General features: G+C 44.9%; 2 protein-coding genes across 2 annotated transcripts; one reads left to right on the top strand and one right to left on the bottom strand.

Annotated features, from left to right (window-relative positions):
- Positions 1 to 103: 103 nt before the first annotated feature.
- W97_05586 (uncharacterized protein) lies at positions 104 to 1863 on the top strand (the record flags this gene model as incomplete). The annotated part of the gene is made up of 3 exons (XM_007783320.1): positions 104 to 884; positions 942 to 1136; positions 1187 to 1863. 3 exons carry the CDS (start codon positions 104 to 106, stop codon positions 1861 to 1863), a joined length of 1653 nt encoding a protein of 550 aa, XP_007781510.1.
- Positions 1864 to 1967: 104 nt separating this feature from the next.
- W97_05585 (uncharacterized protein) lies at positions 1968 to 4229 on the bottom strand (the record flags this gene model as incomplete). The annotated part of the gene is made up of 8 exons (XM_007783319.1): positions 1968 to 2396; positions 2479 to 2860; positions 2930 to 3465; positions 3521 to 3608; positions 3668 to 3716; positions 3767 to 3838; positions 3891 to 4025; positions 4091 to 4229. 8 exons carry the CDS (start codon positions 4227 to 4229, stop codon positions 1968 to 1970), a joined length of 1830 nt encoding a protein of 609 aa, XP_007781509.1.
- Between the last annotated feature and the right edge of the window lie 11043 nt (positions 4230 to 15272).

Genomic DNA, 15272 nt, shown 5'->3' with positions numbered 1-15272 from the left:
TACTTATACAGCCCAGGCCGCAGCAGTTGCAATGGAGTGTCGAAACGCCCGCAAGAGCTGAATCTTACCAGGCTCCAACCTCTTTTGCACTTTTTTGGCCTCGATGGACAGAGTTAACGGCATTAATGAACGACACGACTCCCAGAATGGCTCAGCCGAATCTAATACCGGCTTCAACCACATCCGCAAACGGATAATCATCTGCTGCGACGGCACGTGGCAGTCATCCGTGTCCGGGGAGAGAAATGTCCCGTCAAATGTGACTCGCCTAGTCCGCCATCTTGCGCGCTCCGAGAAACAAGGGAATACGCTATGGCAGCAGATTGTCTGGTACGATTCCGGCATTGGAACGGGCGACCTTTCGAAGCTTGATGTCAACCGTCAAGGCGCAACTGGTGCGGGACTTGCTATCAATGTCATCGAAGCGTACAGTTTTATTGTCTCAAACTATTCTCTTGGAGACAAGATCTTTTGTTTCGGCTTCTCTCGTGGGGCATACACTGCACGAGCTCTCGTTGGATTGATCAACGATGTTGGTGTCTGCTCCCCCCTTGATATGCAGATGTTCCCTGTATTGTATGAGTTGTATCAAGCCAATGTTCCCGGCAACGAAAAAGCCAAAAGGGAATATGAACGCTTCAAGACAGACTGGATGGCAGGAAACCCTATCGAGATCACGCTAGGCGAGAAAGACTCGGGCGGACAGGTCAAGTTCAAGTCTTGCGACAGACAAAAGATTGACGACGCATCAAGAGACGTAGAGGTGGTCGGCGTCTGGGACACAGTCGGTAGTCTTGGTGTTCCAGACATTCCCAGCTTCGACCTGGGTTTTAGTAGGCGTGACCGAGCATCGCACGAATTTCATGATGTGAGATTGAGTGACCGTAAGTTCTGAAGTTCAGACGCAGTCGCCATGCCTACTTTGCTGACAGTACGCGAAGGCACTCACCACGCTTTCCATGCGCTTGCACTGGACGAAAGAAGGAAGCCATTCACTCCGACGCTATGGTATGTGCCTTTCGAACAGAAGCGACCGAGAGGCAGCTCTTTCAAGCAAGTCTGGTTCCCGGGCGTGCACATCAACATAGGTGGCGGAAGTGACGACATGCTAGAAGAGAAGAAGAGCGACTTTGAGCGTGAGTGGCGCGCCTCCAGAATAAACCCCCCTCAAGCTAACCTCTCGCAGAGATTGCCAATATCACGTTTGCATGGATGGTCGAACAAGTTCGCCCGCATCTGGCTTTCGACGAAGACAGCTTTGTGGCTGCCATCAAAGAGCAGCAACACACCCTTGAGGCGCTGCACGGCGAAGACCGTCCGTGGCCCAAGTCCTGGACCGGCAAACTGTACGCCGCCACTGGCACAGTGTGGAGTAAGATCGCTGGAAGCGGCGAACAGGCCAGAGTGATAGCCGAGCCTGGATGGGCAACAGGTCCCATCATCGACAGCTATGATGAAGCTTCGCGCGTTGTAAAGTCAGGCGGAATGCAATGGAGATCACCCGGCGAGACCATCGTTCCAAAGAGTGCTACCTCAGATGAGGTTGTCCGCACGAACAAGCTTGGTCTTACCGATGAGTGGATCCATCCCTGCGTCTTCTACAGGAAGGAGCAGCTTAAAAACTCCAGCGCGCCGTACGAACCGCCGGCCTTGCGCGGATGGACCCGCTACGAATGTGAGAACAGGATTGAGGGGTGGGAGTGGAGGAAGGACGGCGTGAAGGACCTGTTGAAGGAGTATCGAGTCATGCCGCATTCAGACGACGCAAGAGCTCCGCGCAACCTCGAAAGACTGGTAGCCGAGGCTGGGAAAGCGACAGAGTACTTGGAGGAACTCGATAAGGCGTATCGTGGTTCAGTTTAGCATTTTTGTAGTGGACGAACTCGCAATACGAATACTACATGGTTTACTCATAATCGTCATAGCCATGTCGGATTACTCAGCCACAAATTAGCCCAAAGTCTTTGCTAAAAACCGTGATCTTCCTGGATCATCTGGGCCGCCTTCTCAGCAATCATAAAAACCACACCCTGAGTATGCTGGTCCGGGATAACAGGCATGATACTAGCATCCACAATCCTTAGTCCCTTTACTCCATACACCCTAAGTCTGCTGTCCACAACGCCACCTTGAGCTTGTGGCAGCATGCGACACGTCCCAGCCACATGCCAGACGGGGAGCAATGTCGATTTGATGTACTTTAGGATAGTCTCATCATCGGTGATGTCGGGGCCCGGGACAACTTCGCCGTTCGCAGGCCCAATGGTGTAGTTCGCGAGACTAGGCTGGGCGAGGATGGTGCGGAGATTGCGGAAGGCGTAGAGGGCGAGCCTTTGATCGGTCTCGGCCTCAAGATAGTTGAGGTTTATCACTGGAGCATCTTGGATACTGTTGGACTGTGCCAATCGGAGGGAAGTCAGCAAGGTCTCATGCAAGGTCTACCGCAGTGCTGGAAGCAACATGAACTTCTTCACGTACCTGGAGCGTCACGTTGCCCCTCGAGACCGGGGCGATCAGCGCTGCGGTCACCGAAAAGAACGACTCGTCTAGGTTCGGGGGATACTGGGGCAGAATCGTAGACGGCGTCCCGGGGTAGTAGACATTTTCCCATAAGTACTCGATATGAGTCTGGTTTTGCCGGCCAGCAAGTAGCTCATCGGCAGCAATGGCTTGTAGATCAGCTTCGGGAACTTGTTCGAATCCGTATGTAGCGCCAATAGGCGTGGTCAGAGGACCTGATCTATTTGCCGTGTACTCCATCTCCGCATCTTGTAGGAGATCGATGCGATTGTAGACCTGAGATGAAGATGCTTCTGGTTGCGATCGAGCAATGACACTAAAGTACAAGTGATCCTGCATGCTATCAAAGTCGTTAGTCTTACTGGTCCAGGTATTATCGAGCTCGTCGATGGTGCTTGAGTTGACTTACTGTCGCCCCACGTTCTCGTTGATCAGGGACTGTGGAATGCCAAATTCCTGGAGTGTCTCTTGCGGTCCAATGCCCGAGAGCATCAGCAACTGAGGCGTCTGAAATGTACCGGCGCTCAGGATGACCTCCTTTCTGGCTGTAACGTTCATGGTACTCCCTGAGGTTTGATCCGCAAAGACAACCCCAGTTGCTGTCAAAGACAAGTTCCGCATCTCTGTGATCACCTGCCGCACCGTTGCCAGAGGAAGCACGGTCAGGTTAGGCCGATTCCGCACAGGTTTGTAGTAGCCATCGTACGCCGAAGACCGTTGTTGTCGGGCATCAAGGGTAAGCGGCTCCTGTTTCGCGCCGACGTTGTCTCCAAGATTGAGCTCATTCACCGTAGGGACGCCGACAGCTCCGAGGGCTTCGATGAACGCAGTGGAAGCGGGGCTCACGTATGTCGGGTATGAGAGGCTAATCGGTCCAGAAGGCGAGTATGCAGACTCATCGTATGTCTGGTATGCGGAGACTTCCAGAGGAATGAAAGAGGTGCTCTGGCAGTGTGATCAGACTTTCCGTTCAGTTGGCACGGAGATCTCGCTGACTGACCTTTTGAAAGAAAGGAAAGACATCCGTCCAGCTCCAGCCTTCGTTGCCGAGGCTCTCCCAGAGATCATAAATGCTGGCTGATCCGCGCCTAGAATTCCAAGCGGTCGGTCAGGCATCATATAACAGTGCTGCACGGATGAAGTCTACCCATAGGTCAAGCCATTAATGACTGTGCTGCCTCCGACGCCTCTCCCACCTGGCGTTGTTTAGTGTATAATAAGACCGGTAACTCTACGACGAACTCACGGCGGTAGGTAATCGTTCGGTTGTCTAAGGATTCTTGCGCGGGTGTGACAAAAGCCCAATCGAGCAGTGAGCCTGCAATGAATCAGGATTGTATGTTGCGGAACACGCCAAGCAGTGAACTTACCGAGGACTTGCTGGCCGGCTCCAGGTGTTGAATAGGAAGCAACGATCTCGGGGAATGGTCCAGCTTCCAACACCAGCACGGTTTGGTTGGAGCTCTCACTCAAGCGCGCCCCGAGTGCCAGACCCGCCGCTCCGCCTACCAGCGGATGATATCAGCGGGCTCCTTCGGATGCTCAAGGGAGTTCAGAACCGTGTGCCTACCGCCGACAATAACGAAATCATAGGACGCCGCGACATCTGCGCGCTTCGAAAGCCGTATGGGCGAAGCCGAACTTGTCCGCAGATTGACTATTCCACAGATTATGCAGAGCAGAAACGCGGCCGAGGAAAGCAAACGCATGATTGGGACAAAGCTGGGTTCCTGCTTCAAGCGAGTGCGATGAAGCCGAGAAATGGATGGCGGATGGTGAAGCGACAGGATTAATGGCGAGAGTGCACGCGGACAAGCTCCGTCTTATGGGACTGAGAGACATGTTTGAAGTCGATCGATCTTCCGTGGCGCTGCTAGACAAGCCGCCGGTCTTTGCACTGGGACTGATCGGCTGCAGTGCGACCTCTGACAGCGATCCATCAAGAGTTCGGGATTCACAGGAGCCCCATGGCTTTTGAAGGCCAACGGCAAGTGATGTCGGTGGTGATGTCGGTGAAGCTCCATTGGAGGCTATGCCGCAACGTTGGGCGGAATTGCGGCATGGGGTGCTGTAGTTTCATAATTGACGAGCCCGGAGACCACCAGTTGGACGTCCTGATGCGCAAGCAGCTGAACATACGGTGGAGATCACTTTGTAGCAGCGCTAGAGCGATCGTATTGTGGATCGCGCAATTCCATAGCTGCCGGAGCTGAACCGGGTATTCATCATGATCTGCAGAGACTAGTCAGCGCGGAATAAGGCGATGTTGCCGAGTGAGCGAAGCTGATGATCGAATGGCAGCTGTCGCCTCAAGCTGTAAACCCTTTTAGGATGGGGTCTGATAAGAGCGGCACCGTACTTGGCCAGCGCGAACAGCCTTGGACTCTTTCCGAACTCCAATCGGGGGCTTCTCCCGGTCAAGGTGTTCAGCTGCTCCCCTTAGAGTGGACAGGACGAGGTACCTAGGAAAGGTGCTTTAAGCCTCGCACTCGGCCTGCGAGGTTGGAGCAGGGCCTTGTGCAAATCACGCCGAGCTCACGAACCGGATCTGACCCAGAAACCAGAAGCCGGAAACCGGGAATCGGAGATCCGCGACCGGCGCGCGAGCCGTCTTGCGCACAGACACCAAAGGTTATCTGCTGAACCGGCAAAAATGAGCCTCGCCTGGCAGAACCTCTGAGTATGGACGGCAATCTTGGCTGGCGGGGATGCGCAGCACTGAGCCTCTCGGTGGATGCGGCGGAGGTTTAGCGATGGACGAGCGTGACAAGCAGGCAACGTACCATAAGCCGTGGGTCTCACGACTTATGGTACGTTGCCTGCAGGATGTTACTTATGAAGGCGGTGGCAGAGCTCCGCCCATGTTTGAACCACCAGCCCACCAATCCACCAGCCGTCACTGCGCCCATCAAAGCACAACCACTTCCACCTCGCCCTCGCCCACGCGCTCTCCCTTCCCATCGCGCCGTCACACCCGACCCTCAGCCTCGGAGCACCAGTATCAACACCGACAACCCCGCCGCCGAGACTCGTCCGCGTCCGCCTCATCCTCGCGCCGCAACGCCAGCTCGCGCTCGCTGCCATGGCGCTCCAAGGACCGCCGGCGTAGCGAGAGATAAAATGAATGAGGAAGATGGCAGGTGGGTCGGTGAAGCTGGTGCGGAGTGGGACGATGCGGGGACAGGGAACGAGAATCGGAACGCCATTGCCTACCAGGGCCGTGAGGTGATGAAGTGACTTGAGCCTCGGCGATGACAGGAGGGCTGCTTGCGCACTAGAAATCCGAAGCAGGTATTGTGACAATGGGAAAGGCAGGATGCAGGTAGAGGATAGGTGTTGTAGAGGGGGAGCAAATACCTTAGCAAATAGCTTATTTACCTGGTCACGTGTGAAAGTTTCAAAACTCCTTGATGTTGCAATCGTTGACAATCAGACTATTTCGCTCGCGTACACTTGCCGCGACTTCGATGGCTAGTAGATATCGAAAAAAAGGCAATACACATTATCTCCCTAGCCTAGAGCCTCTCCATCTTTAGCAATTTCAACTAGTAGCCTATTGCAATCGTACCACTACCGTGTTGCTTCTTATATCCTTTACAGGCTTTCATAATGTCTTTACACGAGGTGTACCCGTTTTATACTAAAACAGTTTAGAGTATTAGTAAAAAGTATTTAGTGTATTTAGATCTTTAAGAGTATGTCTTTTTTTATATTTTTCTATCTATCTTTCTCTTAGATATAAGAGGTATCAATCAATTAATCAATTAATATACTTAATAAAATATACTTTTCCACCGTGCGCTACCTTAATAAAAACTATAACCACCTTCCAAATTTCTATAGCAGAAACGCTTATAGCGCTATAATAAACACTATGTATTAAAATTATAAAAAGTGTTAAGATAAACTCTTAGTTTTACCTTATACTATTAATATATCTACTTTATAGTATCCTGTAACTGCTAGTGCAAAAGCCTTAGGGATTTAAAGTTTTAGCTAAGGCTTAAGTCTTACACTAGCTAGATACTAGCCTTAGAGGTTAAAATAGTTACTATAGACCTTTTATTCTCACCGCTTATATTTTTACCTACTACTATAATATTATACCTAGGCGAATAAAGTAGGGTAAAGGTAAATAGGCTTATATATTATAGCACCGCTATAACTATTAGGAGTAGTAGGAGTAGTAGAGTTAGTAGAACTAGCCGCGGTAAGAGTAATTGCGTATATAGGCTATTTAACTATAGTAGTATATATAGTCTATCTAACTGTAGTAGTAAGGCTAGAATAATATCTTTATTATAGGAAACTTATTCTTAAGTATTAGTCCTTATACTCTCTTGTAATCTTTTAATGTCTATATAGGCTTATAGTAGGTAAAAGTAAGCTATATATAGACTCTCTATTATTCTCCTCTACCTTAGCCTTCTATAAGCTAGCTTTCTTTCCTACATGCCTGTAATTAGATCGTACTATCTACTATTACCTATATAGCTCTTATAGAGAGCTTATCCTTAAATATTAATTCTTATATACTCTTATAATCTTTTAATATCTATACTAGTTTGTAGTAGATACGCATTAAGTCTTCTCCCACTATTATATCCTATAGGTATTACACTAGATATACCCTTTCTTCTATACCTCCTACTACCACTTATATATACTCTTATATATACTCTACTCTTTCTCCTCTACTATCTATAGGTTCTAGTAACCGCGCTGCTTCTTCTAAGCTACCTCCCTATATACTATAGTTATAGCGAAGAGATGCAAGCTAATTAGCTATAAAAGATACTAAGGTGACTCCTATATAGTAGTGTATACTACCCTCTAACTAGTAGGCGCGCGTGATGCTAGAGCTAGTTCTAGAAATAGGCTTCTACTATATATAGAATTATAGAGAAGCTATCTATAAGCCGCGTAATAATATTACTAGAGAACCCTTATAGTAAGGGGTTAATTACTACTTTATACTAAAGCGCGTATACTACACTTACTATTACTATAGAGCGCTACACTAGATTAAGGAGAGAAGGGGGAATTTAATAAAAAAGAACCTATAGTTTAGCTACTATATAGATAGCGCGGTACGTGTACCCCTATAAGAGTAATACCTTTAGAAGCTATAGTAGTTACTTATAGGGATAGAGAGTATAAACTAGCGGACACAATATATACCTCTAATATAGAAGTTCTATAAGTATATCTACTATTATAATAACGCCTTTACATTCTACTCTCTTAGTATAAATATCGATAAGAGGCTCGTGTAGTAGCTATATAGCGCCTATATATTCCGCGTGCACGGCTAGCTCTACTATTATATTAGTGTGCTATAGCTTTCTATAGATTAGGCTCCTAGCTTTATACAGCTATATATCTTTAATAGTAAGGAGAAGTAGCTATAGTAGTGTAGCTAGGCGTTTTAGAATCTAAATATAGGAACTTTATATATTATCTAGCGCGTGCTACATACTATAAACCTATTTATATAGGTGTTTTATACTAATATAGAGAGACTCTATAGTAATTATAGTATTACTATCTCTATTAGTATTATTAAGGCCGCTGCAACTACTTTATATAGATATAACTAGCTAACTATAAGTAAGGTTACAGCTCTTATACCTACCTTTATAAAAATAAATAGTAGAACGCATTAGATTGTGCTAGAGAATAGAGCTAATAGTATACTATAGTTTATTAGTAAATAGCATGTAGAGTATCTACCTATATAGTATCTACTCTTTTATCTAAATAGTAAGCTAGGCTAGCGGTATAATTACCCGCTTATAGGTAGGCTGTAGGTACTATAAGAAGAAGATATAGGTAAGATAAATATAGCTATAGAAGGTAGAAAGGTTACTATAGAGGCTATAGAGGGAGAGAGTTCTACTTTAAGTAGTAAGAAGGAGGGTAGGTAGAAAGAGGAGAGTAAGAGTGAGAGTAATAGTAGTATAGATATTTAGCGTGGCTGTAACGGTTCCATATAGGTCTTATAGTAGTAGTAGTAGAAATACTACCTATATCTACGCCGCCTACTACCTGCTTAGCTACTTATAGGGAGGCTATTCTATAAGGTAGTTATAAATATATATATTTTAATTACCAGCTCCCGCTTATAGTAGTGTAAGTATAACTAAAAAACCCTATATATTATTACGAACCGCGACACATGACGCGGGACAAAGTAATTAGTGCCAAGCATCACGTGAGGGACTAATCACTCAAGGCGCTAAGAAAGTCTAATTAGTAGGATTAGTGTGATTAGAGACTAATTACACTAATTAAGGGAATCACGGCGTAGGTATATTAGTATATAGATAGTACTATTCTTGTTTATTAGAACAGTGTGCTTAACTTAAATAAGAATCTAGTATTCTTTATAATTTAATCTAATCTTACTATATAATATTAATCCTCATCTTATTAACTATATCTTAGTACTATTCTCTATCTCCTTAATTAGGACCCTAACTATTATAGTAACCTTTATTATCTTGTAATAGCACCTTATTATACTTTAAGTACCACTTTTATAGAATACCTAAGATTAATATATTACTATATCTACTATAGGATTAACCGCCGGACTATTAAGAGGGTAGGTACTACTACTACCTCTAGCGCTAAAACCTATTAAGGTTGAGATACTAGATAAGTATAGTAGAGAATGTAATAAGCTTAACTTATAGCTACTCTAGTGCAACCTATATATCTAGTATAACTAGAAATGTTTTTAGAAAGAAAATAAAGTAATATTTGTTATTACCTATTTAAGGGGACGAGCATTTAAATAGATCTAGCCCTATCTTAAGGATTTCCTTAAGAATAATAAACGCAACTAGTTCTAGGAAATAATAGAACTATTTACTAATATGCTCTCGTTTAAAGTAAAGATATAATAAGTATTTAGAGATATTAACGCGGCACGCACTACGGAAAGAAAACTAATAAACCTAATCTAGAAGGGGTTAGTAGCTAACTATGCGGCCTAGTTCCAATTAGTAGTGTTAAACACCTTATAAAATAAGACCGCCTTAACTGCATAGTACTACTAAGAATTAAAAGAAAACGTTAATGATAACTTAGTTCGAGGCGACTAACTAGATTATTTATAGGAAATAATTGCGACGTTAATAAGGATTAATAATTAACTATATAAACGAAGGTTAGAAAAGAAAGGCTATAACGCGCTAGTAGTAGTAGGACGTAAGTAGAACCACTCTACTTAGTATAACTAAGATTCGTATAGGCTTAGGCCTATAGAACTCGATATAATAGAATAACGTCCGGGACACTTTCCTAAAAAAAGATTATAAGAAGAATATAGGGCACCCTCGTAAGAATAAGAATTATCCTAACTGACTAGTACTGCATGCCCTTTTCATTCCAGCCCTCCTCCCAATTATCTGACCCTCCTATTAGCTGCATCACTCTAATCCTGCCTACACCGAACTGCTTAACGCTAACACTAACTACCCGCCCTAGCGGAATAATATAATCCCCCGCCTCTAGAATTCTATGCCGCTAGGCCCATCCGTAGAAGCCTTCGTCCACCCACCCTTCCCCTTACACGGCCCTAACTAAATTATAGCCGCGCTAACGCGAACACGAATATAAATGTGTTTAGTGACTACTACGCGTCGCTAGGCTATCCTACGCGTCCTCCTACCTCTATGTATCCCATCTACCGCCCCTCGCCTATACCTTTCCCCCCTTTCTCTATACGCCTTAATATTCTATCTATAGTACCATGGATCTGGATCTATTTAACTACCTCCTAGATCTTAAGGTCCTTGTCTACTAACTATATAAGCGTGCTATCGCCTCGTCCTATATCTAGACCCACCTAAAGGACCACTATAAGAGCTATCTATCCACATAGCCTCCCTCCGCTATAGGCCTAGCCGTGGCCGCCCTCCTTAAGTAGTATCCGCTCACCGACCCTAAGGCGGACTCCTTTAAGCTTCTAGCTCCGTTTACCCCCGCTATCCTAGATGTTCTAATCTTTAAGGACGGCCTACTATACCTATAATGCCCCTTTATAGAGCGGAAGTAGGAGACCCTATAGAGGCACCTCCACGTCTAGCACGAGGTAGGCTTTAGCTGTAGGGACTAGCCTGCTAAGCGGGTGAAGAATATAGCTACTAAGCCTCCGCTATAGACTATCTACTACTAGCGCCTCTTTACTACTAGCTATACTAGTAGCTACTTCGCCGTGCTATCGCCCGCCTAGTAATAATAGTAGGAGAAGAAGAAGGAGGGGAGGAAGGTTCGGACTTAGCGACTAGGGGCCCGGACGATTCCCCTAGCGGATCTTATTAGGGCCTAGGTGGACCGGGTGCTAGAGGGAGGCCTTACTAATATAGAGGTGGAGAGTGGTGTAATCTAGGAAAGCTCTTCTAGAATAGAGATGTCCCTCTAACTCGAGATAATCTAGTGGCCCTACTACCTATAGGGCTATAGTATAGTAGACGTCGCGTAGCTTACTAAGGCCCCTAACCCTATTAGTAAGCCTACGCTAGAACTTATTAGGTAGAGCCTTGAGTAGTTAGTTAAGGAGGCGCGGTAGTTAATTAGCGATAGGAAGATTAACGCCTTTAACTAGACTAAGATTAATAGCTTTTTCTAATAGGTTTAGGTGTGGGACTAGCTACTACTTATAAAGCTATAGAAGTGCACCTATAGGAAATACATTAGTATATAGAAGCGGCTACTCTGCTTCGCCTACCGAACCGCCGCCCCGGCGCAGCCTATTAGGCTCCCCTACTATCTTACTATAGGCTAGCAGTCCTGCCTCGACGAAATGCTTCTAGCTATAGAGTCACTAAACCTACTATAGCGCCTACTATAGCGCTATTAGTAAGAGGGTTGCCTAGATAGCGGTATCCTCCTAGGCGCGGTAAGTAAGGGGGAGCTACGATATCGCCTAGACTAGATAACCCTACTATTCTATATTAAGGTGCTCGACTAAAAGCTTAAGGGCAATCTCTTTAAGAGTATTACTATCGGCTTTCTTATCGCGCTAGCTATAGAGCTAAAGAAGGGCATCTTTAGAGACGCATATAGCTATACGCCCTACCTATCCGGATTTATTAAGATCGCCTAGATGCTTATTATGCAGCGGGCTATTATAATAGCTAACGACAGCTATATCGACTACTTAGGCGATATCCTTAATAAGATATATAGTCGCTTTCTAGTCTATAGCACCTAGTCCCCATTTAACTAGGCGCTATAGATACGCTTATATAGAAAGGTAATCCGGAATAACACTATAGTAGTTAGCTATATTAGCTAGTTAGACGATTGGGAGAAGCTCTTATATAAGGGGCTAGAGCTATATATAGCGGACTTTAAGGACTTTATAAGTGACTAGCTACAGCTAGTGTAGTCGCAGCTAAAAGACCTCCTACTTATATACTAGAAGGAAGAGAAGGAAGATATTATACCCTAGCTTTAGCTTAGCGACCTTAAGAACGACCTATCGCGGAACGAGAAGGGGTGGAGCTTCCTAAAAGACATCCAGAATAGCTGCGTCCGAGCGCTAGGTAAGCGCTAGCTACTAGACTATATTCTAGAGAATAACTAGCTGCGGGACGAGTTCCTTAAGATGGATTAGTATAGTGCTATAGCCACCTAAAAGAAGGACATAGTGGTGGGGTATACCTCTTAGATCGACGCCTTTTTTAAGCGGCTCCTACTAATTATTTACGTGACCTCTAGCTAGCCGGCTTAGGGGACGGAGATACTAAGCCTATAGCACCTAAATACGGTCTATGAGCACTACTAGAGCATCTCTATTAAGGATGGCTTACTTAACACTATAATAATATACTATAAGGGCTATAGTATCACGAGCTCTACTAAGATTATCTATTACTATCTACTAAGGGAGGTTAGTAAGCTAGTAGTGTACTACCTCTAGCTTATTCTACCGTTCTAGTAGTAGCTAGACATCCTTACGCTATTTAGAGTAAAACCTACCTCGCCGTTCCTATAGCCCTCGCCTAAGGCGTAGGGCAGCTAGAATAGCACCCGGTTAACGAAGGTGCTCTAGAGGGAGGCCACTAAGCACCTTAAAACCTACCTTAATATTACGACCTATCGGCACGCTATAATCGCAATCTCGTGTATCCACCTTAAGTATAGAGGCTTTAAGAGAGACTATAGTATAGATAAGTTAAGGGTTAATAACTAGACGGCCCACACCTTATAGATAGCCGGGACCGTCTATACTTAAGGGCTTCAAAAGGCGCCTAGGTATATGGAAGCTAGAAAGGCGGAGTATTAGGCGGTGAGTAGGAAGTAGTACACCTTTCTAGGATTCCGCGCTTCTCTACCTACTAGAAAGAGGCCGCTTAGCGAGCTAGATAATAGGAGGAGCTAACTAAGCGAGGGGTCGAAGCGAAGATAATAGGAGGATATAGAGATAGGTAAGGAAGAGAGGGCAGTAGTATAGGACTAGGTTAACTAGTATAAGAGGCGCTAGAGTGGAGGCACGGAAGGGTCCTTCTATAGAAGGCTTTATTAAAATAGCTAAAGGAGGCTACTACCGCTACGGCCTCTCTATAGTGACTATCTGCTTCGATGATAGTAGAAAGGGCGGGCTTTACTAACTAGGGGCCTCCTATTAAAGGCTTCCTTAACTAACCCTATAGGGGCACCGCGGTAATAGCCGGGCGATAGTAGGGAAGAGGCTTAGTTCTACCCTATACTCTACGGCCCGTCCCGCGCTAGCGTCGCGCTAAATTATCTTAGTGCTAGGAATATAATAACTTTATTTTCTAATGTCACCTTAAAGTTTTACTTCATATTTCACTTTACGTTTTAATCTGCTAAACTAATGTTGAGATTTATATTTAATTTATAGCTAGATAGTATTCACGAGCGTAAAGCTTATATAATAGCGCTAAGCCCTATCGTTCTTCTCTACCCTCTTGCCTCCCTCTACTCTACACTCCACTTCTAACCCCCTATCTAAATTGCTTGGAAGGCTCTAATAGAACACCCCTACCCTTATTAACGCCCCGGCCCTATAAATTCCTACACTATATAAGCATAACCGCTTTAATGCCTCTAAAGCGAGCTGCTACCCCTAAGGCTAACTAAGCGAGCACCCCTAAGTAGCCTAATGTTCTAAAGAAGCCTAAGCCCACTTCTAAGTAGCTTAATACTGCTAAAAAGATAAAGTAAACTCTACCTAATAATATAGACGAGAACGACTAAGATAACGAAGCTAATAATATAAACCCGCTAAGTAAGAAGAAGGCTAAGGCTGTAATACCTGAATAGGATCTTAGGAACGACACCCTAGGGCCTCTTAAGGGCGCTAGTATAGAGGAACCTATCCCTTCTATAGGCGGATCTAGCGAAGCCTTCCACAGCCTCCCTCTACCTAGTACTCCCAAGCTGGGCCCTAGGTTAAGGCTAAGGCTTAACCCTAAAATAGCGCCTAACCCTATCGCAGTTCCGGATATTGTTAAAGAGGAAGAGCACGACCCTCTTAAGGACCCCACCCTAGATAATAACAATAATTACGACCTATTTATAGTTTCTACTAATAACTAGGCGATAGTGCCTAAACCGCTTAGCCGGCTAGCGGATATAGGTATCACGCAAGATACTATACTATAGCAAAATATAAGTAAGCTTATGTAGTTTATATAGTTGTTAGTAGCCGAGCTTAAGGCTATTCTAGTGGGCTAGGAGTTCTAGAAGATCTTTAATAAGCTAGATACACGCTATCTTAAGCCGGCCTAAGAGTAGGTAAAGAAGAATAGTGTAGCGTAGCCTTATATAATAGACCTACTAATAGTTAAGATAGCCCTTATATAAGGAGAAGTAAATAGTGCCTAAGTCTACTCTAACCCTAACTCCGATTAAATAGCTACGTGGAATTCTATAGACCACTACGCGCGATTCTTATAGCGTGCACGCTAGTAGTTCTATAAGCGATAAGCGGGATTTCTTAATAGAAAGAGGCTCTCTAATAGCGCCATGAACTAGCGTATATAGTTCTTATTAAAGAGGGTGGATTATAATAACGCCCCTTTAAGACGCGATTAAGGGAGAGAGCGATAGTATTAGCTCTATAAGTTAGAGACTTTAACACTAAAGAAAGAGAAGATATAGTATTATAGAGCCCCTTTATCGAAGCCTTCTATAGGAGGACCCTCTACCTCTAATTTAACCACCGAGGACGGTAATCTTATTAGTATAGAGCACCTATATTAGGCTAAGGGAGATATAGAAATTTCTAGAGACATGCCTATAGGGGAGGACGATATCTTTTAACCCGCTAAGGCCTTAAAGGTAAACTTTATAGCTTTAATAAAAGCTAAGTGCCTAGATGTAGACTACTTCGACTTTTAGTACTAATACTATTAGTACCGATTAATCCGGGCCCTTATAAGCGGGGGTGGCGACCCTTAGGTTAAGCTCTAGAGGTTTCTAAAGGGTAAGAATATCCAAGACGAGGGGTAGGTAGCCTCTATCCCTAAACTAGATACTAGGGCGATAGAGGATGTCTTATAGGCTATATAGGACGAGTTAACCGCGGAGGGTAGGCTCTAAGCGCGTATTAGAGAGAAGGAGTAGCTATTACTACTACCTGCGTAGGTTAGAGAGGCCGAGTAGTAAGTAGAGGAGAGGGGGGCGGAGCTACTCGATAAAGAGCTGGAGAGTGATATTATCTATTTTAGAGAGCCCTCTAAGATAGATATATCGGTAATCTCTTAAATAGA

This window comes from Coniosporium apollinis, assembly GCF_000281105.1.
Source record: "Coniosporium apollinis CBS 100218 chromosome Unknown supercont1.26, whole genome shotgun sequence".
NCBI lineage: Eukaryota > Fungi > Ascomycota > Dothideomycetes > Coniosporium > Coniosporium apollinis.
The sequence above is the reverse complement of the archived record's forward strand: the minus strand, read 5'-3'. Positions and strand labels throughout refer to the sequence as shown.